This window comes from Pipra filicauda, unplaced genomic scaffold (assembly GCF_003945595.2).
Source record: "Pipra filicauda isolate LSUMZ 115617 unplaced genomic scaffold, ASM394559v2 scaffold68_size4259465_pilon, whole genome shotgun sequence".
NCBI lineage: Eukaryota > Metazoa > Chordata > Aves > Passeriformes > Pipridae > Pipra > Pipra filicauda.
This window is the reverse complement of record NW_024104853.1, coordinates 3,094,778-3,117,784: the sequence shown is the minus strand read 5'-3', so window position 1 is coordinate 3,117,784 and position 23,007 is coordinate 3,094,778. Positions and strand designations below refer to the sequence as shown.

At 43.5% G+C, this 23,007-nt stretch overlaps 1 protein-coding gene across 2 annotated transcripts; it reads right to left on the bottom strand.

Moving 5' to 3' along the window:
- Window positions 1–11,060: 11,060 nt before the first annotated feature.
- SHOX (short stature homeobox) lies at window positions 11,061–21,874 on the bottom strand. 2 transcript variants are annotated; one of them, XM_039388846.1, is made up of 5 exons: window positions 21,432–21,872; window positions 18,041–18,249; window positions 13,645–13,702; window positions 13,467–13,555; window positions 11,061–12,008 (listed from the first exon to the last, which is right to left on the bottom strand). In XM_039388846.1, exons 1-5 carry the CDS (start codon window positions 21,703–21,705, stop codon window positions 11,763–11,765), a joined length of 876 nt encoding a protein of 291 aa, XP_039244780.1. In that variant the 5' UTR covers window positions 21,706–21,872; the 3' UTR covers window positions 11,061–11,762. The 2 variants fall into 2 exon arrangements, with proteins under 2 accessions (XP_039244780.1, XP_027582141.1); XM_027726340.2 differs by lacking the exon at window positions 11,061–12,008 and adding an exon at window positions 12,484–12,620 and having other exon boundaries at window positions 21,432–21,874.
- Window positions 21,875–23,007: the final 1,133 nt, after the last annotated feature.

Sequence of the window (23,007 nt, the reverse complement as noted above, 5' to 3'; positions counted from 1 at the left end):
CATCTATACCAGCAAACATTAGTGGCCAACAAAAGCTATTTGCTCCTGTAAAAGTGCAAGTCTCACATGCTAAAAAAAAATTACATGAGTCCCAGAAATAAGCATTCCCAGAAAATCAGACTCTATCCTAATTCTACCACACTGAGAAATGGTTCAATATTTTATCAACACTACTAAGTTTTCACTTTATAGCAAAGACAGTAACCAAAGGAAAAGCAGTAACAATCTCTCTGTATTAATAATGGCTGGCACCTCCTGCAAACTTTTGTCATGATCAATAGTCCTAAGGCTCAGATATACAGAAAAGTCAGTTCATCCACAAATATCCATACACATGTTAGTAGTCCTTGGTAAACATGGTCTAAATTCAATTAAATTAGCCCTTGGAGAAAGACCTCATTTGTCAACCAGTGATAAAACATTAATTCATCTCACCCCCTAATGCCAAGGTTAGAGCTTGCACATCTAATGAAATCACTTCAGATTTGTCCAGGTTCTGCATTTCCCAGCTGTTCCCCTTTCTTTGAGCTAGCCTAGCTTCTGCTTGCAGCCCAGAACTTTCTACATCCTGAACAATTATATATCCAGCACCAGATCACAAGTGATGATGAAGAACACTTCATGATGTATGGGTCACACTAGGATGCATCCGGATGGGTGAAAAAAAAGGGGGACTGGGACGACTATTCCCATGTAATAACACAAATTTGTCTAAGGTGAATGCACAGTTTCTTGTCCACAGTTACTACCTGTGAGCCTTTCACATCCTTTAATATTAAACAGAGACTCAAGCTGCAGTGAAAGCTTATGTGAGCTGAGAACTGCCTCTTAACTGATTTCTAATCAGAACAGGCCCTAAAGCCTTTTGCCTCAATCATCCCTCCAACCAGCGGGCTCCAATCCCCATAAAATGGAGTCTTCTGTATATTTGATGTCCGTGAGTTCCACAACCCTTCAGGTGGCCCATTTGTCCAAGTCCTTCGTAAGCTTCAGACACTGTAACCGTCTTTGTCTTCCTATGCATAGAGGTTCTTTTGTGAATCAAGTGATCTCTAGACTTCGGCAGAAAGTCCAGTGTCCCAGTCCTAATGATTCTACAGCATATGCAGACAGGCTTTTTATTTTTAATATGAAAAGAGATAACTACAGACCACTGCATATGTAAATGTTGAAGGAAAAGATTCTTAAAGCTGAGAAAAATAAGTGTTCATTAATTCATTAAACAGCCAAAAGTCAGGAAGTGTCATTACTGGCATTTACTATGCAATCGGATTCTAATCCCGTGTGTATACACATAATGATACATTCTTTAATTATATGATGTCTTCTTTTTTTTTTTTTTTCCACAGGACCCTAGCTTTATTCAGTGCACAGTGTTCAGTGAATACAGCAGTTGCCCAATATTTCTCTTCATCCTCATGCTTTATTTACTGCAGATCCTCTGAACATTGCATTGAATACAGAGTTACTTGTTGTCTCATGGGATTTGTGCTAATGCTTGCAAATCTAGTACATCAGTGTACTATAAGGATTAATGAATTTATGGTCACAATCCTCCTATGTTCACACTACCTGAGTGTCATTCCTATGTACACATTAGGAGAGTGTCACTAAACCCATTTTATAGACTGAGGCAGAAAGACAAAATGATCTGCCTCATGTAAGACAATAAGTCAACGGTATATTGCATGAATCTACACTGCTATGTAATGCTGGCTCCTTCCCTGAAGTCCCAAACCTACATAACTTGTGTTCATTACAGTTGTAAAAGTTAAGCATTTCTGTAAATCATACTCCTGGTCTTGTGACTTTAACATCCAGAAAACAGAAAGCCACACGTTCATTGATATCCTGGAAATGTCTTACTACCTTCAGTGTATCAGCTTTGAAGTCTGTAGCAAGCTAGATCCACTTCTACATGATCATTAACTGTGCTAATGTTAAAGCCAAAATTGCACTTATTGCCATCTTTTCCTTCACTGTCTACATACATACACCTACTGGTATCTCATGTGAGTGAGGAATACTCCTAGAAAATGGTTTCATTCTCTTCACAGTCCCGATTCCCTCCTTGAGCACAGTTTACCTCACACAGCAACTGAAGCAGAGGTTCTGTGGCAAGAATGTACATGATAACATAAGATGGAACCACATGAGATTGCTTCATTAAAGATTCTAAGGCTATGTATTTGGCAATTTAAATTCTGTCAAGTTTTGAGGGATTTGTTTATTAATGTTTTTGTGTATATGTACATCTAAATCCCTCCTCTCAAGAGGTCTTTTTGTAACCAGGAAGAGAGGCAAATTGGAAACTTCATGAAATCTAGGAAATCCACTGCGAAAGGCTGACATATTTAGGAAATATTCAAATATTGTACTGAGTCATACCGAGGGAAAACAATAAGATGATTCTTTTTCCCCAAGAATCTGTTAGAAAAACAGTTTGCACTTTAGTTGACTAAAATATCAGAAATCACAGTAGGGAAACCAGTTAGAATGAAAATCATAGCAGAAAAGGTCATTTGCCTGCTATGCCATCAAAGTGGCATCAGCTACAGTCAGCTCATGCCCAAGTGATCCATGTTCTGTAAAGTGTTACTCCAGGACCAACAGTTCTAACTTTTCTGCTACCCCATCTGCTAAGACAAAGGAAGGCAGGAAAACCCATATTGTAGAGTCCTGTGTGAATACACTAGTCACTGAATCACTGTGGAAAAAGAAATTTGCCCCTCTAGAGAAAACAAAGTGGTGGAATCACTGCCATTTGTGCAGCAGAGGACACACAAAGAAGGCACGTGGAAGATACATGTCGTGGAATCGTGCATGTCTGTCCAAAGAGAGATATCTACAGAGAAGGTGGCTACATCTGAGCTAGTCTTCTAAGGTACACCTTAGTATGATCACCAGAAGTCTATCTGCTTCCACTGACAAGTTCTGATGTAGCTGTTTGAATTGTAAACGTCTGAAGTTAAGCAAAATGAAACAGATGCTTAGTTTTTGTAATTCAATCAGGCTAAAAAGGGAGCAAGCCTCCCAGCCACAGAGATCTGTCAGGTGCCAGGCACATAGACATGTAGAACATGAGGCACATGCAGAAATTTAATGTGGAACTAGAGGACCTGCAGCCCTCAGACTTCGGCAGAGTTTGAGAAGTAGCCAAGAGTCCTGTGTTAAGGTTTTGGAACTAAGCGCCTAAATTCCTCTGAAATCTAACTTTAGAGTGAGGCATTAAGTCCCTTTTTTAGATCCAACTTTTTTGGATACAACCTTGTATTTTTATAGCCTCTTGGTAGCAATTATAAACCAGCAATTAAATGTAAGAGTAGGATCATTACCCTTAATCATATTGGTAATGAAGTCTGAGTATTTGATTCAGGGAAATGAAATTACATACATTTCCTTTTGTTCTGTTATCCAATCTCTAGTAATTTACATGTGGTCCTTGAATGTAGCTCTATCTTTCTGTGGTTGCTCCTGCAGACTTTAGTATACAAATTTCTCTCTAACTTTAACTGGACTTTTGGATATGCAGACAATATAGAACAGAACCACACATAATGGTAAAATTTCCAGAGTTCATGGGTATTTGTGCCAGCAGATACTCAGACCTGTTTCCTGTGTACCTCCTCATAATTTTCAGATGTTAGCAGTCCAAAAAATAGTAGTCTGAGAGAGAAGCTACTCAAGAAAGAAGGGAAAATTTTACTGACAATTCATGAGGAATTTGTTACTGTGTTTATTTTTATCTAATTAAATTCAGAGAGAACTAGAGACAATAGCCAAAAATGCTGATTGCAATAGGGTCAAAGTATAATTTCTTTTTGAATTAAAAATAAATTTTTATGCAAAGAAGAAGAAAAATATACCCAAAGACAAGAGAGAGGAAACTTTCCTCAGAACTGCCAATGATTTCAGAAAGCAACAGAACAAGTAGCCACTTGAAAAAAACATGCTAATTAATGAAAATGAAGTGGAAAAAAATTCTCTTCTTAACAGTCAAATTGCCAAAAAAACTTCTCTCTTTTCTATATCTAAACTGAATATGAATAGACAAAAGTAAGAGTGTTAAAACATATTTGTTTATAAATAGTTATTAGACAGTCTTCTGGCGAAGATAGTCTTTCAGGACACTGTTATCACTTTTTATTTTTTCTGGTAGCTCTTACAGTACGTACTACTGACAACCATTCACTGCCCACGTATCTTTAAGAGACAAAAAGGAAGGATTTATTTTCTTATAATAGTCTATCTCTTACATAGTTATTGACAGGAAAAACAGGATGTCAGTTTGTGGTGTTGGCTTAGAGAAAAACAGTAATCATGATGTGGGAATATTGTACCAACTGCTTTCCAGTTATGTTCCAGGTCAGAACTCCAATAAATGCAAACACTTGCAGAAAATGCAAGGTTAGAAAAGTTACGCAGAGGTTCTGACTTCAGCCTATACAATAAACTGCAGACAAGAAAGAATAAAGAGATTCTGGGAGGACCTGGGGGAAGGACTGTGATATGGAACCACCCTTCTCATAAGGCAGATGAAGTTTAAAGGCAACTTACATGTCAAACAACTGGTTTTCAAACAAGACAAGTCTAACCTAACTCTTGTGGCTACATTGGAAGTTTAGAACATGATCCACAGACTGTAACCTAAAAAGACTTCCAACCAACACAGTCTGCTTTGCCGTTGTTGATGAAACAACACAGTGCATGGAAACAAGAGGATTCCCTAGGTATAGTTTTCAACATCAGAAAGCTGAATTACAACTAGAAAGAAGAAAACTATAGGAGGAAATTATATGTAGCATACCAACAAGAAGGGACATAGGAAATACTCCTTAATCACCTGAAAAACAAAAGCCTGATGCAGTACCTTTCCTATTGATTTGAACAGACAACAGATCAGGGCCATCAAATACAATCCCTAGAACATTCCACTATGAAGGCTACTATATTCCTCCTGACAGCAAGAAAAAATTATCAATCAATCCTTTGAAAAAACAGAACACCAAACACAATCATCATTCTAGTAGATGGGGTGCAAAACTAATTTCTTATTAACCATCACTAAGCTACAACTTACTCTGCACAATTTACATAAAAGCCAATGAGAGAACTGTAAGTGAAATTAAATGACTGCAGAGTAAGATGCACAACTTTGATTCTTTGCAAGGAAAAAGTGAGTAAAGTGCTTGAAAAAGAAAAAGCATTAAATAGAGAAGAAAAAGGTTTGCTTTAACATGGAGAAATGCCTTGTTACTCTTATTCCCTTTGGTAGTAGTTATTCTGTGTATCCGTTAACACATGGTTACAAATATTTATAAGTTTATTCATATCTCACTGTTACAAGATGTACATTCATATCATGTGATTCAACATAATACACTCCAAAAATGAAACTCAACATGTCTGGTGAATTCATGTAGGAGCATGCTGGCATAATTGAAATCTAAAAAAAAGTTGTTTGCTTGTTCTTTTTTCTCTTTTGCCACAAAAAAAAGGGGTTACAAACTTTTAAGATGAGTTGATTTTGGAGATTTTTTTTGTTTGTTTCATTTTAGCAATCCCTGAAATGTCTGTAAACTCAGACACACTGTGTGTATATAACCAAAATAATGCTCTGGTACTGCAAATCACACTGGCTGCTCATATTTTCGCAAAAGCAACAGGTTTTTAAAATATAAAAATAAATGCAAAGCATTGTCAAATTTACACTCAACATAATTAAAATAATACACATTTAGAAATTTTCAAACAAAAATAAATAAAACATCGACATACATTAATACAAACAAATAGAGATATTTGCCTGTCTTTGATGTAATTAACACATACCATAAGCCTAGATTCATGAAAGTATTGCCTTTCAATAAATATCTTCAGCTTCAAAATCTGATATTTTCTACATTCTTCCACTGATTTTAGTTAAATATCAATTTTCAAAATAAGGTGTATGAACTGCATCAAGTTTGAATTATTTACTGGAAATCAGCAAATTTCTAGGCTGATTTACTAAAATTAGGCACCGACTTTTAGCATCAAATCTGTCTAACAGACAAAATTTGAGGGATATTTGGTATCATATCCCTCTTGAAGAATGCCTCAAACACCAAAGCCTATGGCCTTCAACTGACCTGGCTAGAAAGGCCAACTAGCAAAAATAACCAATATAATATTGGTCACAACTTTGGACAGGACCCATGTTGTACCCTTTAAAGATGTGACTTAAAAGATGCCATTTTACAAAAATCATGAGTCATAAAGCAGAAGGCTCTATTAATCTCTTAAGAAGAGGAGATCACATTCTGTAGCATACCACATTTCTTTTAGATTTTTTTCAGTTTCCAAGCAATACCAGGCCTTCTTCAGTCCTACCACATCTTGCTGCAACCAGTAGAGACTTTCAAGTGACCAAATGAGAAGCTGTTGCCATGTTATTCACAGCTGTTTGGAAACTCGTTTGCCATGGAAATTCTATCACATGGGGGAAAGGAAATGACATAAGAGAGTGAGTAGGTTGCTTCCAGACGAGAAGCGGGGCATTTCAACCATCCATTTTAACCAGGAACACAAAAAATTTCCAACCATATTGGTTGTGCGCACTTGGTAGAGTTGAGTACAATTAGCAATTACAAGGACATCATCTGAATAATTAGATATTAGATATTACAAAAATAAGCACATTTATAAGAAATATGTGTAATCTATTCTTCCTATACTTTGAAAGTTTTCCTTAAACTGAAGGGGAAAAAAATCCTGCCAAATCAATACTGTCTCCAAAAACTAATATTATCTTTTTAATAATAAAAAAAATTATTTTGCCTAGTACATTTAAACAAGCAGAAACATGCGTATTTTTTTGTCACCCATTTTAAAAAAAAGAATCCATATTCTGGCTTTACCTTAGGGACTTGGACTTTCGTCAGACTACATCTCTGTTTTATTTGACTCAACAGTCCCAATGTGTCAATGTTATGTCAATTCAAAATCATGTCTTATTATTATTTTATAGGCAAACATAGGACTAAAAGACATAGCAGATAAAGCATGCAAAGAATTGACATCTGTACATTTGGTCTGTGTGAAAAATTTATAGTAGGGGAAGCTGGAAATCAGGGTTTCCTAGCAATCTGTGCATGCTGTTGGGAACTCAGAAATTTGGTTGCAGCCTTAACACTGACACAACTCAGCCCCACTGAGCCATAAACCAAATTCCCACTGACATATGGGGTCAGAGCGTTGGGCAGTAACTACATGTTCTGTGGAAATAACTCATGGGCAAATTCTGCCACTCCAAAACAAAGTCTCAAATGTGCCATTTGAGACTTGCCTGAAGTCTCAGTTTAAATTTCTAGGAGCAGGGCCTCTGTTACATAGAAAGTTGTCTACCACCACAAAGTTCATGTCAGATTGTGATCTGGGGGATGTTCCTACATTACAAAAACAAAAGTAATAATACTCAGTGCTGACAATAGGTGATGGAACCTGGCCCTTGATTTATGTGCTTTAATTTCTTAAAAAATGGGGATAATAATTCTTACCTAGCTCATAATGGGTGAGGATTAAATAATAGACATTTATACAGTGCTTTGCAAATAAACATTATATAAGTGCTAAGTATTATGATATTAACCAAAACGTCACTACATCTATATGACCCTACTAAGCAAAAAAACTTTCAGTATAATTTTTTTCACATGTTTCCAAGTCAACAAAAATGAGCCATGGAGTCAATTTGCTATTTTGATACAAATAAATGAAGTGTTTAAGCTCATGTGACAGTTTCAAAAAAAAAAAAAACAGAATGTATTTTTTCCATTATAAAGGGGCCCACGTAATGCATGAAGCCTTTTTTATAGACTTGTTTATAAACAGCATTTTTCATTTGGCATTCATTCAAGTTATTTTTCAAACACCAGACAGAACTTTTGAGAAAGGTTCTTTACCAATCCACATACACTAAATGAGGGCCTCCTCCAAGGAAATTCTGCTCAGTGGCTGCTGTTCTGATGATCTTGGAAATCTCACCCTTCTCAAATGAAAGATTACACAAGGATCAGGCTGGACGATGGCAGACAATAAATGAGGCTTGGCATGCCTGAGAATCTAAAACGATTACAATACTTTTAAACTTTAATAAGCACCTCAGGACCATTACTATGTTATCTTCAATCTCCAACCTACTTAAGAAAAATAATTAAACAATAAACTAACAAACAAAAAAGAGACACCACATTAACAGAGACGGAGTAGATGCTTTGGTCCAGAATCTCAACTTGTATGATCACTGGAGTTCCACATGGTGAATGGAGCCACAGTGACTTACACTTAGAGAAAAGTACAGTCCAGTACACAGTAGCCAAGATAGGATGCCTCATTTCTTCCCAATGATGTAAGGATGACAAGAAGAGAAGACCACCTATGTGCATCATCAAAAACAAAGCTTTTATGCCACCACTGATGAAATCAGCCCATTCAAGAAATAAGCAAAGCAGAACTGGTTTCAGTGACAACCCTTACATAGTGCACCTTTTCATTTCCTTTCATGCTAAATGAAATGCAAGAGCAGCATGAAACACCTTGGTAGATTCACAGCAACACCCTGCCCCTCTCCCCAGGCCAATCTGTGGTACCTCCTTCAAAACAGGCTAAGCTGATAAATCTCGCCACCTTCTTCCCTTCTGTGGTAAAGAGCAAGAATGTCCTTGAGACATCCATTGAAAGCAATCAGAAAAAACTATAAGAATATTTCATTCTGGAAAGATGTATGCTACTCTACCAGCCTTGTTTCATCTTAGCAGGGAATTGTATTCATGTTTCCACTCTTTTTTGAATACAAGAAAGAACCAAAAATTCTGAGACAAATCTACAAGCATTTTTTGCTGTGTTTGTACCTAGTAAAACAGTAAAGGTGGAAAAGTTATTCCTTCCCATACAAGGTGGATGCATACTGTATGTGCATCCTGTAAGACTGTGAGATTGGTAACACTTCTCAGCCTCACTTAGATGTCTGAGAAGATTCAGGTCCCAAGCCTGCACTTTCAACCACTTCATTTTGCGGAATTATTCAAGGTTGAAAATCACTCCTTTGTGAAAGTCCAGCACAGGACTGGAAAAAATCAGGTAAGCTTCTTTTAAGGTCTCAAAAGAGGATCTGAAATGGTAATGATTAGATCACAGGTACAGATAACAAGCAGCCCTTACTCAATCAAAAGCTCTATACTTTAACACTGTGAATCTAATTCTCCTTGAATGCTGTGGGTACCCAGTACAACAGGTTACTTACTATAGCCTAAACCATCTCTGTAGTTATGTTTATTATTTTTCAGATCTGCATTTTAGAAGTGCTGGAACCACTCCAAATATTTCTCATTTTAGCCAGAAATTTATATGTCATCATGAATAACATTTTATTTTCTAGGTAATGTTTTGTTTCAAAAAAAAATTCTTAATTGCCTGAGATTTGGTCTGTATTTCTCAGCAAGAAGTAATGCTACCTTAATATTTTAGCCTTGCTTTAAAAAGGTGCTAGGCTTTTACAGAGAGGTAAAAAAGGCAGGGAACATTTATCAGGCCTAGCAAATCAAAAATATAACTACTTATCATGTAGTAAGTAGAAGGGAAATGGCACAACTTTGACATTGTAGAAACTCTGATTGCTAGAAAATATCGGAATTTGAGGGAGAAACAAAAAAAAAAAAAAACAAATTAAGAAGAAGAAAAGTCTCTAAAATTATTCTAACCATGAATTTTTGTCCTATGATAATATTTGGATTTTATAAATATCAGCAAAAGCCAAAACTAGAAATGGATTGCTAAACAATACATAAAAAGCAGGCCTAATAATGGTACTATTGAGAGGATAACCTTCCATCAATGCAGACCTTGGTAACAAAGGCAAAAAACAGCTTTTTAGATGAAGACAAAACCAATACTTGTACCTTCTTCTCTCAAACAAAAATTTAAAAAAACCCCAAACCTAATTAGAAGTCAATAACATAAAAAGTAAAACTGGGAAGTGGGGTCAGTAAACTCAGACACTTTGGTAATATAATTTAAAGGATTTCCCTGCTCCCCAGTCTTGCTGGATTTATCGTAGTTACTTTGCTTAAGCATTAGCTTAATACTTGGCATCTAAATCACAGGCAAAAATTAAAATGGCCAACTATTGAACTTGTCCGCTTCTACAAAACACTTCTATGGGTTGTTTTAGTTTGTTTGGTTTTGTTGTTGGGGGGTTTTTTTAATTAAAATTATTGTGAAAATGTCACACAGTCTTTTCATCTTGTTTCCCAAAAATATGGCACATTAATTTGACTAGAAGTCATGGCATCTACCTTTTCCCATATGTGATACAAGCAGCTTTATCCATTCATAGAAGATTCAGACTGTCATTTTGGCAAAGAGCTGCAATGCACCAGTCTGACCATAAAGGATTTAAGTTACGCTTCTTGCAGAATCGGTTATTAACAGAATAAGTACGGCTATTTTTTTTAATCTATAATATTTACAGTATTGCACTTTACTGCACCTAATTGCATTTCACTAAAATTAATGCTGCATCAGTATTATGTCTTAAAACGATACGTCCATCTTTTTTGTATAATTCATTCTTTCTACATCCTCTAAAACAGTAAGATTGTGATTCAAAGATCCAGGCATTTGGAAAAAAATACTGAAAATCTGACCTCTTTCCATGGCTCAATGCATCTCTGAGTTCAGGTGATTCTGGCAAAACAGGTGCATTTCTTATTGTTCCCATTTTTCAAGTTATCACTAACAATTAATAACTTCTAGTCTCTCTCTTTTTCTCCTTTCAAAGGACACAGACATTTCAGACACGCTTTTTTTTTGTTATTGCTGCGTTTTTTTTTTATTTTTAGGAAGAAAATAAGTAAAAAAAAAAAAAAAGAAAAAAATGAATAAAAAACCTCCGTGGGCTTGTCCTCAGAGCTGAAGTCCACATGTAAATTCAAACATTCTGAAGGGTCGGCAACAACAGCAGCTCCTCAGTGATGGAAGAGATTCATGGCAGTGAAATAATACTGTTGGCAACAAAGAAATGTCATCTTTAATGGAGACCAGCCCCAAGGATTTATTATTTATTATTATTATTATTTGTTTTGTTTAGTTTCGTTCTAATATATTTCTGATCTTCAAAACGTGTTTAGTTTGACACATGCACAAGGTAGCAAAACTGACAGCAGCAGATGACGTTATGCCGGAGCGATCACTTTTGCCAGGGTCAAAAATCCAAAGTGTCCCCAATGTTCACAGATTAACATAATTTAGAGATCGTTTCCTTTCTTTTTTTTTTTCCTTTTCGCTTTTTGTCAATTTGTTTAAACTTTGTTTTCTCTCTCCTCCCACCTACTTTGTCCTCCGAGGAGTCTCTGACTCGTGGGTGCGTGTTTGCTGCGCGTGTGTGTGTGGATGTGTCCGCGGAGCGTCCCCACCGCGCCACGCGGCACGTCCGTGGCCGCCGAGTCCCTGGGGGCGAGCGGGCGAGGAAAGCGGCCGGAGGGCGCAGCCGCCGAGCGCTCGCAGACCTCGGGGAAGGGGGAAGAAACAAACAAAAAAAAAACAAAATAAGAAAGAGAAGGCGGCAGGGAGGCCGGAGCGCTCGCTGCTCGCCCTGCGGCCGGGGAGGAGGAGGAGTATGAGGAGGAGCGGGGGGGGCCGAGCGGCGGTCCGTGCGGGTCACACACACGCCCGCCGCGGGCACCTGGGGCGGGGTGTGGGGGGAGGGTCTCGGGTGAAGCGTGTCAGAGCCCCAGGGCCTCGGCGTGCTTCCGGGCCTTCAGCCTCAGGTCGGCGATGCTGGAGTTCTTGCTGTTGCTCTTGGCGGCAGCGGCCACCACGGCGGCGGCGGAGGCGGACTCCGCCAGGGAGGCGATGGGCAGCCCGAAGGGCGGCGGCGGGAACATCAGGTAGGGCGCGTGGGCCGCCAGGTGCGGGTGCAGGTGCGGGTGCGCGTGGGCCACGCCCTCCAGCTGCAGCTGCGCCTGGACCTGGGCGGCGGCGGCGACAGAGACACGGCGTGAGCCCCGAGGCCATGGAAACGGGCACGCAGCCCCCCCACCCCATCCCACCCCACCTCCCCCGTCCCGACCCTTCTGGGGAGCCCGGCGACTGAAAAGATCAACTTGTGAGCGGAGCCCCCCCGCAGACAGGACGATAAACCTCCGCTCCGCACTCAACCAGGGGCCCAGAGAGACGCTTAACCCTCCTGCTCATGACTTTAAATAAATGAATAAATAAATAAATAAATAGTAAGTATGCGGCCCAACGCATGGGCGCCAACAAGTGTTAAATAACTAATTTTTTTTTTCAGGCTTTTTTTTTTTTTTCCAAGGATGTTTATTTATACCTTGCTAAAACTCCTTGGCCATGGGTCCCTTCTATACCCGACTGGTGTTTGCTTTGGAGCTTTCTCGACCTACACAAACACATTGGGTTGACTGAGAGATTTCAGCTCCGGGTAGGTTCGAGGAGGAATGGGGGAGAGTTTATTTATGTATTTAATTATTTTCGTCCAAATATGCCTTTTAAAAATCAATACAATTAATCTGTCAGCTCCACGTGTCTCTGAGACGGAGAAGGTGGTGGAGGGTCCCTTTGGGCTGGGAAAAAATCAATTTCCCGATTAATTGACCAAAAAAAAAAAAAAAAAAGAAAAAAAAAAAGAGGGAGAGTTACAAGGGGCTAGAGGCGGGACGGAATTTCATCTCCCTCTGCCCGGTTTTCCCCAGCGGCCTTCCCTGGGATGCTGCACCTCACTGGGACATGGACCTGGACCCTGCAGTGGAGTCGGTACCTGCGCTCCCCCCCGCCCCTGTTCCAGCTGACCATCCACTGGCAGAGCATCTGGGAGCAGCCTCCCCAACTCCGGGGCGGCCTCGTCCACGGGAAAAGGGCAGATCTCAACAGCCCTCCTGGGACTGACTGAAGAGGAGAACGACAGCGCAAGGGTCCGCATAGTTTTTCTCCCTGATGGTTTCACGCATCAGGTGGAAGACCCTTCTCCCGCAGCGCTATCTGGCTCTAGGCGGAGACCGAAGCCCCCCGGACGGCTCGAGACCGAGCCGGTCCATCCCCGCAGAGTGCGGGCGGGCTTGCCCGGGCGCTTCCCGCCCCAGGAAGGCGATGCACCCCGGGAGGCCAGTTCGGTGTGCGGGCGGCCCTGGGGCCGTGTACCAGCTCATCGCACCGCAGCCGAGGGGCCCTGAGCACCAGCGGCGCCTCCTGGGGCTGCGGGACCCCCGCGCTCGGCCTCCTACCCAGTCCCGAGGGGCGCTGAGCTCCCGAAAGCCGGGCGGAGGCTCCTTCACCAAGTTTTACAGCCTGTTTTAAATACGTGCCAACTTCTTTATAAATGGCACTTGTAAACGTGTCCGGCTTACTCCCGTGCAAACGAAAGAGGGTCAGAGCTTGCTGGGGAAAAGTAAAATAAAACCGAAGCTAACTACCTGTTGGAAAGGCATCCTCAGGGCTCCCATATTCACATAAGGGGCTACTCTGCAGGCGTCTAAATGGCTGGCGGTTCCCAGGATCACACCTGCGGGGAGAAACAGGACCGGGTGAGCAACGAAGGCGCCCCAGGATCCGCGGCCGACCCCTCCTGGCAGGCCCGCACCCCTAACCCACCTTTGTGCATCTGGTTTTCCTGCTTTCGGCACTTTGCTCTCCTGTTCTGGAACCATACCTGTGAAAAGAAAATGCAAACAAAACCAAAACAACAACCAAAAATGGAGGTGGCCTAGGAAGCTGCTAAGGGAGCATTATCCCAGGGGCTAGGGTTGGAGAGGCGAGGCGAGTGGCTCTGCACAACTTTACTGAGGTCTCTCCTCGGGAGCAGCCGAGGGGGAGAGCTCGGTCCCAGGTGGAGTGAACCCCTCTGAGTGCTGCAGTGGGGCTGTTCGGGGGCCAGGGATGGGGGGGCGGTCCCTGATCCTACGGTTTCTCAGCGGAACCTAGGAGTTGGGAAGCGCCCTCGCAGCCGGGCAGACCGGGAGCCGGCCGCTCCGCATCGAATCTCGGAGGCCCCCGTGTCCCCTGGACGGCCAGTGGCGGTCTTTGTGCCACCCGTCTGGAGCGAGGGGCCGCTCCCACAAACACTGAAAATGAGACCACACGCAGGACGGGTGGGACCCTCGCTCCCTTCCTAGTCACACCTTAAGCACCCCGGGGAACTGCCAGCGTGGACAAGGTCAGACTCTAGGGTCTGGCCCCTAAGAGACCGGACCTCCTGCTCTCTCCCGAGCTGGGCTTGGAATGGATGATCTCCGCCAAGATGTGAGACACTATGAGTTTGCACAAAAGGGTCCGAATCATTCCCCATTCTCCAAATGTTAAAAGAAAACAAAATTCGCTACTGCTGACTTCTTGACAGACAAGAGCAGCATCTTTTGCAGGCTGCGATGTAAAGGGTTTATGTCCCTAAGCGAGAAACGCCTGTAATCCGATAATCCTGCCCCAATTCCAGTCGTTCTCGCTCAAACAAGCGCAGAACTTGCAGTTGCCACTGCGCCTCCCGCTCCTCTTTTCCAGGGGCATTTCAGACCTTCATTACTTTTCCCCTTCCGCACTGCTTGGTTAGCAGCTCTCCCCAAAGCATCGTCAGAGGCACGAACCAAAATGTTTTGCGGACCCTTGTCTCTACACCAAAACTACCGATATGGACAAACATTGACTTTCACCGCTGATAAAATCTTGTAGCTAAGTAAACACCTACACCCTTTGATGTTCTTGCATTTGCCAAGAGATCATACGGTTAATTAATACTAACTGCACTTCCTACATCAAATTTTCCCTTCAAGCTTTCTTCAATTGCCTTAATGATGGTCATTTACAACGGAGTAATTAGTGCAAAGAAAGGCTTCCGAAGGCATTAATTACCTCGGGTACCTCAGTGATTTTCTTAAGTAGGAATTGGCCTTCTCTGATTTAGAGCGCCATTCTTCCTGCCTAGGGTGTCCGTGCGGGGAGCGCACAGCGAGCGACTGTGGAGCGCCGCGGCTGCGGGCAGACCAATGGACGGACAGACCGACTCATCCACCGGTTCCGATCCCTGACGGCTGTCGCCAGCGCAGCCCTCCCCGCGCTAACCGGGCATCACTGCCGCATCGCTGCCCTGTACAGCACAGCGCGGCACAAGCTTATTTTTCCCTACCAGCAACACGCAAATATCAACAAGATGCATCGATTCTCCTTTTAACCGGACCGTTAGGGATTTATATACATACATATATTTAAATATGAGCATGCAAAATATTATCAAGCTGTGGCGACAATAATACATTTTTTTACGGTTGTAAATCCTTGCAGGAAATCTCCTTGTGTGTGTTCCCCCCGCCCCCCCGCCTCGCCAAAGCAGTGTAAATTGTCAGAAGGAATTTAAGCAGCGTTTAAACAACTTCTCTTGCAAATCATAACATCTTTCAAACCGAAATTACATTTAAATCTGGAAAACGAAGTGCCCTTTCCCTTCAGCTACGAAAAAATAAGGTTATGAAGAATAAAAGTGATGAATTAGCCACTGCGTTAAGCGATAATAAATCAGGCTTGGTGTGATTCGCGATCAATTCCAATTAGTCATGAATATGCTAAGTAAAGCACAGTACACTGTTTTAGACAGTTATTTCTTCATTAAGGATCACTCAGTGATTTCTTTCACAAATGCTCTAATCTGATTTCCTTTTGATTTCCATTACAGACAGTGAATAATGACATTTAATTTAGCCCTGCACCATAAACCCAAAGATATTTGTTGTAATTGAATTACTGCCTGCTCCTCACTATGGTCTCATAACTTTCAATTATAACCCTGACAGCTGGGTGATATGAGTTTCCAGTACAACACTAAAAATAAAAGGTTAATAAGGACTAGCTATCATAGGAGCTTCAATTTATTTACAGCAAATTTCCACACTAAATTGAAACTATATCCTTTAGCAGCAAGGGACAAGAGGTTCAGATAGGAATTAGAGAACAATTCTGAAAGTATTGGCAAAATCCCCACCTTTTCCTTTTCTCCCTTTTTTTTCTGCTTCCATTTATTGATGGATATCAACTCTGCTTATTTCCTAATTAATTATCCATTTTTTCCTCTTTCACTCTTTATTTCATTTACAGTTTTATTTTTAGCCATGAAAACCCTTTTTATAAGATTATTAAATTCGGGGGAGTTATATTTCTCATAATCTCTTCCTGATTATTTTTTTTTGTTTTGTTGTTGTTGTTGTGCTAAGATCTGTAAGCACTTGAAGCACCAATTTTCCTCTAACTATGAACATCCAGTTAAGGTGCTCCTCAGTAATAAAGTACTTGAAAGAAAGAGTGCAGAATTCAATTACAAGTAATTTATTTTTATAGAAACAGTACATCAAGGCCTTGGAAAGATATTACAGAGCCCAAGTAAGAAGACCCGGGAAGATGACATAAGAGTTGATGTCCCCTTCAGCAAAAGTTTAATCTTTTCATTAATTTATATGGTATGGTTAGATCAATCTTCCAGGAGAAAGTCGGCCAGAAGCACCCTGAACCCCTGCAATATCCCCTGCAAGCTGTCCTTCCTCAGGCATATGCCCGGCACCATCCCTCGCCCAGCTCGGTTTGTATTGAGAGACACACGAGCTGAGCGGAGAATAGAGCCTTCGGGGGGGAAAAAAAAAAAAAAAAAAGAAAAAAGAAAACAACCTAGGTACTCCATTTAATTCAAGACATGCCTCCAGGAGACAGTTGTTTAGAGCGAGATGGTGGCTTGCTCGGGCAAAGGCGGGCTGAATGGTGTACTATCTGTTTGCTTTCCACGGTTAAGGAGGAGGCCAAAGAGATCCTGCTCCCCACTCCAGCTTGGGGCCATATTTCTTAACTTCCCGCTGTGCCCTGGGGGTTAGATCGGGCATGGAGGCCTCCACCTATGCCCATAGAGCCATACCCGTGCCTATGTGTACCCACCCACCCACACCTATAGGCAGATATATACATGGGCATATCTTATCTCCAGGGTGTGAAGGCGTTTTGTTCAGTGGTGGAGTTGCCTTGGTGACCTTTTCTTGCGTTTGAGCTTGGTTTGTGTCTGTTAGGTCAAGCAAGAATTTTAACCAAGAAGAGATTTCCTTCACGTTTCTCCCGCTCTCTGCCTGCTCGGAGAGCCACAGGTTGATCTTACTAATTATTTCTAGATTGTTTTTTGGGGGGAGGAGTTTGGGGTTTTTTTAATATAATATCTGTACATCTGTTTTGTGGAAACATTCCCTATTTGGACTGGAGAAAGAGGCAGTATTTTTCCTCTGCATCAAACTGAAAATGGAATTTAAAATAATCGATGTGTAGCCACCCAAACAGACGGCTCTGGTGGCCCCAGAACTGCAGCACCCGTATCTATTTTCAAGATTTCGAAGTCTAATTGGCATTTAGCTGTCTCTGAAGCGGGATGGGAGGGACAGGGGGAACCTCCACCAGATGGGGTACCATGCATTCATAGGCTTGCTGCGCGAATCAGAGCGGGCACCTTTCCACCGGCTCTGGCTAATCCCGTCCCTCAGCACCCAAACCGTCTAGCCTTATTCACGGCGATTGTTTTCTGGGCCTTTTTTTTTTTTTTCGTAACGGCCCCATAAAATAAAAAGCAGGGAAGAAAGTGAGGATTAAAGGAGAGTTAATGGCACGTTTGCAAGGGAAAAAAATAATTTAAAAAAAATGCAGTTGTTCAGTTATCAGAGACTTGTCAACACTATCACCACCCAATGACCGTAACCTCCCCACGCCCCCCCCCCCCAAAAAAAAAAAAAAAAAAAAAAAAAACGAAAAAAAGAAAGTTAAACCAACTTCCTAGGAAACTCAAGGCACGGGTAGATATACCCTGAGCGGAATTACTGTTTGGCAGAACAGGTACAGAGGAGTTGCAAACAGCTTCCCCGTCACACGTCGCCTCTGCCTTCACCTCCCCGCTTTCCAGGAAGCGGGGCACTGTGCTAGGGTCTTCTGGCAGTTAGGAAGTGAGGTGAGGACATTTCCAGGAACAGAGCCTTTCTCTTACCTGAACCCTAGCTTCAGAGAGACCCAGCCTCTGGCTTAGTTCCTCCCTCATGAAGGCATCCGGATAGTGAGTCTCATCAAAAAGTCTTTCCAGCTCATTCAGCTGCTCTAGTGTGAAATTGGTTCTGCTCCTCCTTTGTTTAAGCTTGGTCTGTCCATCTTCATCTTCTGACTTCACATCTTCCCTCTTCTCTTTGCACTCGTAGATACCTGCCGGGAGGGAGAAGGGGAAAACGACATTGAACCTCCCCTCACGCCTCTCCGAAGTTCCCTGTCACAGGGTTTCCCTCCTCCCCTCTCTTCGTCCCCAAACTTAGCACAACCTGCGGGGACAACCGGCGAGCGGGCGGGGGTCCCCGGGCCGGCCCCGGGGCGGCGAGAGGGGCTGGGGACAGAGCTGGGGGTCCCCAGACCAGGCTGAGCCCCGCTGCAGGCTCCACGCTGGGCAGGGGGCAGCTCACCCGAGGGCCAGAGGGAGGAAGGGAGCCGCGCTGCCTTGCACGTCTGAAGCACTTCAGAAAAAATATAGAGATAAATATAATTTTATTTTCTTTCCAGGGTTAGGAGGAAGCCGCGCCGCCGGTTGGCACGGGCAGTTCGGGGAAGGGGTTGGTAGGAAAACCGCCGGCGCCCTGATACCTCCAGGCGGTGGGAAGAGGCGGGGGAAGAGGGCTTCTCCGTCGACGTTTTTTCCCAAGGTAAAGAGGGTTATGCAAGAAGCTCCCCACTGCTGTCATGGTAAAGCCATGGTGAAAGTATTCGCCTCGTTAAATAAACTTTTCTTGGGTCGGAGGCCGTCCGTCCATCTCCCTCTTATCACCCCTCCTTACCCCAAAATACTTGCCAGCGGCTCGAAACCCCTGCTCGGCCCTGCACGGAGCAGCACAATCAAGAGCCGTAGGTGACCCCCAGCCTCTCCAAAAGAGCAGGAACCCTCTCAGCCTTCATGGAGTCCGACGGGGCTCGAGGAGAGTTTGCGACCGGAGGCGGCCACTGTGCATGCTTGTCCCGAGCAGAGGAGAGGAGGGCTAGGGGGCCAGCGGGTATAACAGTACCCCTTTTTTGTCTTGGGAAAGAGGATTTCTTTTGCTTTGGCAAATTATTTCCTAATTTTTTTTCCCCCTTTCCTTCATGCCAGGAGCCCTAGAGAACTGTCCGTCCTTTAAATCCGGCTAACGAAAAGAGGAAGAGCAACGGACCCTGCCATAGGCTGAACCGGTTCCCCGGGATCCCCTGCCTGCCTGGGGCGCCCCGTCGGGTACGCATCCAGCGCAGGTACCGGCAGTCCCGGGACGAGCCTGCTCTCACTACCTCTTTTGTCGTGCCTTTACTTCTGGGTGGTGTGGAGCCGGGGCGGGGGGGGGGGGGGGGAGTCGCATCCGCAATGCCGAATTAAATCCGTTTTCTCTCACCAAATACACATGTATTATGTACATATATATATATTTGTATACACACAAAAATGTGTGCATGCACATATATTAACCTATATACTTAGGGGCATCCCAAAACGCAAATGATAAACTGCAGATCGTAAATTAATTAAACGTAATAGAGCATCCTGAACTGCATCTGGGCTTAAGTAAGACCAGACCCAAGAGGAAGCACTCGTTTTCACTTCCAAAATGAAAACTGTCCCTGGCCGTGATCGTTCCTCCGGGCTCCGGGCTGATACCGGCTGCACAAAATTTTGGGTAGGATCTGGCCTCCGGTGAAGGGGTGTTCGCTGGTTGGTTTTAATGGCGTTTTGTTCGCACTTCTCCTGTAAGGGGAATCCCTATGAAAAGACGAGGGTGCTAACCCAGGAAATGTCTAGGGGAAATCAGGCGCGTTCAAAAGCTGTCTCTTTTCCGAGGCTACAGCATGTCCGTGATAGGTATAAAATATTAACTAGCATATCGGTGGGACTGAAATCACACGCCGGAATCAGTTGAAATTAGACTGAAACCTGGTATGAATTTAAACTGTCACAAGCATCTCAGCTCTTTCCAACTCCTCCCTTCCATCCCCACCCCCAGTCCCTCTCCGTAGATTAGATTAGCTAAACATACAAGCCAGAATTTCGATTCAAGGGGGAAAGAGGGGCGCTTTTTTTTGTTGTTCGTTCCCATTCTATTTTTTCTTCCTGAAGCATGCCCTGCTTTCATTTTTTAAAATCGTCTCCTGCTCAAATGATTCCTCTAAACTGAACACTCTCATTTTGCAGTCTCTCGGTCAGAGAAGAAAAATAAGCAGTGCTGAGTGGTACTGGCTTTTGCAGAAATACGGGTACTCAGATATGTGATTGTACCTCATTCCTCTGTTTAGGGAGGGAGGTAGAAAAGAATAGGATATTAAATAAACGTTTGGGCTGTAAATTAAATCGCCCAATGTTATATTAAACAAGATCAAACAGTTGGAAACAGCTGAAAGGCTGGTTGTTGTTCCCCAACCTATTAACCGGGTTTTATTACCCCAAAGTAGCCAGTAGCTCCCCAGGCAGGTCCACCTGTCTAACTTGCCTAGAGACACTTTCTCAACTTTCTAATCCCCTCTCCTTCTTATTCTCCCCTTCCCCTGCGAGCCTGTGCGGGATTTTTAGCTGGCTTCCTTTAAAAATATATTTTTTTAATTTAATTTTCTTTTCGCTAAGAGAAGGAATGGCGTTTTGCCTCTGGGGTGCAGTGCTGCTTTGGCACAGGTGAGAAGAGAGGCAGGGACCGAGGGCCTTGGCAGCCGGGCCCGATGGTGGCTCTCGGCGCAGGGATGCTCTGTATCACCGGGCCCGGGCAGCTGCCCCACAGTCAGGCTCTTCTCTTCCTTCGCCTCTCCAGACGGAGCCTTTGAGTAGGATATGCTGACCGACACAAGACAAAATGTTCAGGGAGAGCCTCTCTACATCCCTCTTTCTCCTAAAAGCAGCAGCAGCAGCCCGACGGCCCGAAAGCAGGAAGAACAGGTCTCCTAAGGCATTAAAACTCCCCGGACAAGGTTTCCTCGTACGAAAATATACAGATAGACAAGAACGTCTGACGTCCTGCGCTGCCCCCTTCCCCGAAGCGAGTGAACGCCTAACTCACCGGATCGATTTCGGATGTGAACGGGGGCTGGCGGGGGGCAGGACCGAAGTTGTGACTTATTTTTCATGGCTACTTATTTTTCACGGCATACGCTCACGTTATGCATGCAGGAGTACGTGTTTCTAAGCGTATGTTCCCGCCGCTGCGGGAGGGAGGTGGCCGGAGGAGGAAGGTAGTAGGATGCAGGAGGCGATCCCACTCGTCCCGCCGGGGCTGGGACCGGGGTCGCGGTGACCGATTCGCCCCCGCTGTGGAAAGCCAGGAACGACCGGGAAGGGGGTCAGGGCTGCCGGCGGGAATCACGGGGCCGAGGGCTCTCAGCCCCACTCTTACCTTCCGCCGTCCTGCCCGTGTTGAACTCCTTCAGTTTGTCCTTGTCGCTCTCTACATGGTCTTTGAAAAGATGCACCGGGCAATGGTTGCTGGTCTCGGTCATGTCCTGTAGGTTAGAGTCAGAGTTTCCAAGCTCCCTAGAGCGAGCCAACCCACTCTCCAAAACTTCCCTGTACGTGATCGTCTCCTTCTTGTTGCTGCTGCCACTGCCGCTGCTGCTCTCTTTGCTTTTCTGGTCAAAAGATTTGGATACAAAAGCCGTAAGTTCTTCCATGGCTGCCCGATGATCTTATCCACAGAGATCCACTTGTTTTCAATCGGAGATGTGGCCGTCCTCTGCACGCTGTTTTTGCACGTAGAAGATGGGCTGTATAGGGTTAGATCACTCCTGCTGTTATTTATGCCTTTCAATTTGAGATCACACTATTTATACATGGCTACCTCAGCCCAACCCCCAGCTCTCCCTGTCTCCAGCAATTACTGACTGCTCCATAGTCGCAGGCGGACTCCGAGCAGCTATCTCCCCCACCTCAGTCCAGCAATTGGCTTTCTTTTCATTTCATCACTCTTTGGCATCTTTGCACCTTGATTTAGGGAGGCAAAGAGGCAGCAGCGGAAAAGAGGGGGAGAGAGAGAGGGGGAGAGAGGAATAAAAGCGAGGGAGGGGGGAAGAGGAAAACATGAAAATAGGTATCTGCATTCTGTAAATGGGTTGCAGAAATGAAAGTCGAGGAAGACTTAATTGATTGTAAGGACATCCTGTGCGTGGCAACACTGTGAGTAAAAACGGACCCATAGCTAATCAAATAACTGTGCTCCTGCAATTAAATGTATCGCTGTCAAGAGGAAAAGAAAATGAGTGTTCAATAAAAAAGGTAATGAATAAAACGCCGGAGATGTGCATTTGTTGTAATCATTGGAAATTTTACCTGATTTGCTATTTAGCTAATTTCTCTTAATTAAATGGTTAAGATAACCGGCGAAACAAAAATGCTGTTTTAAAAGTGCTGCCTGTTCTGGCTGAGGGTGGGTGAGTGGGTGTGCGGAAGGGGACGTGTGCTGCAGCTAAACTAGTTGCGAGGTGCCTCGGAGATCCGCGTCGGTGCGTTCGGAGGATTTGGAGGGGGTTGCTTAGCCGGAGGGGTGGGGGGTATCCATAGGTAGGGGGTCTCTTCAGATGCGTGTAAACATTGCAGGATCTGTTTTCTTGTTTACTGTTATTATGTTATCTGAAGATACTGTAGGGGAAAATTAAAATCTAAAACGTTCATTTGGATGTAGCGTTATCCAGTTGCATGCAGCAGAAGGGTAATTTGTTAACATGGGAGTTTTTACAAGACAAATAGAGCACTAAACCGTTCTTTTTTTTTTTTTTTTTTTTTTTCCAACGAAACATACCCTACTGGATTTAAGATAGAACTGGTAATAATTTCCCCACTTTGTTCTTGGTAGGCTGCAGTTATTTCTGTTGTACTCCTGGAATAATTATTATTCTGTGTGCTCGAATAGCTGCCTGAAATTCGTCTCCAGATAACAGCGCCGGCATTTCCAGCACCTCTCCGCACCTTTTGATCCC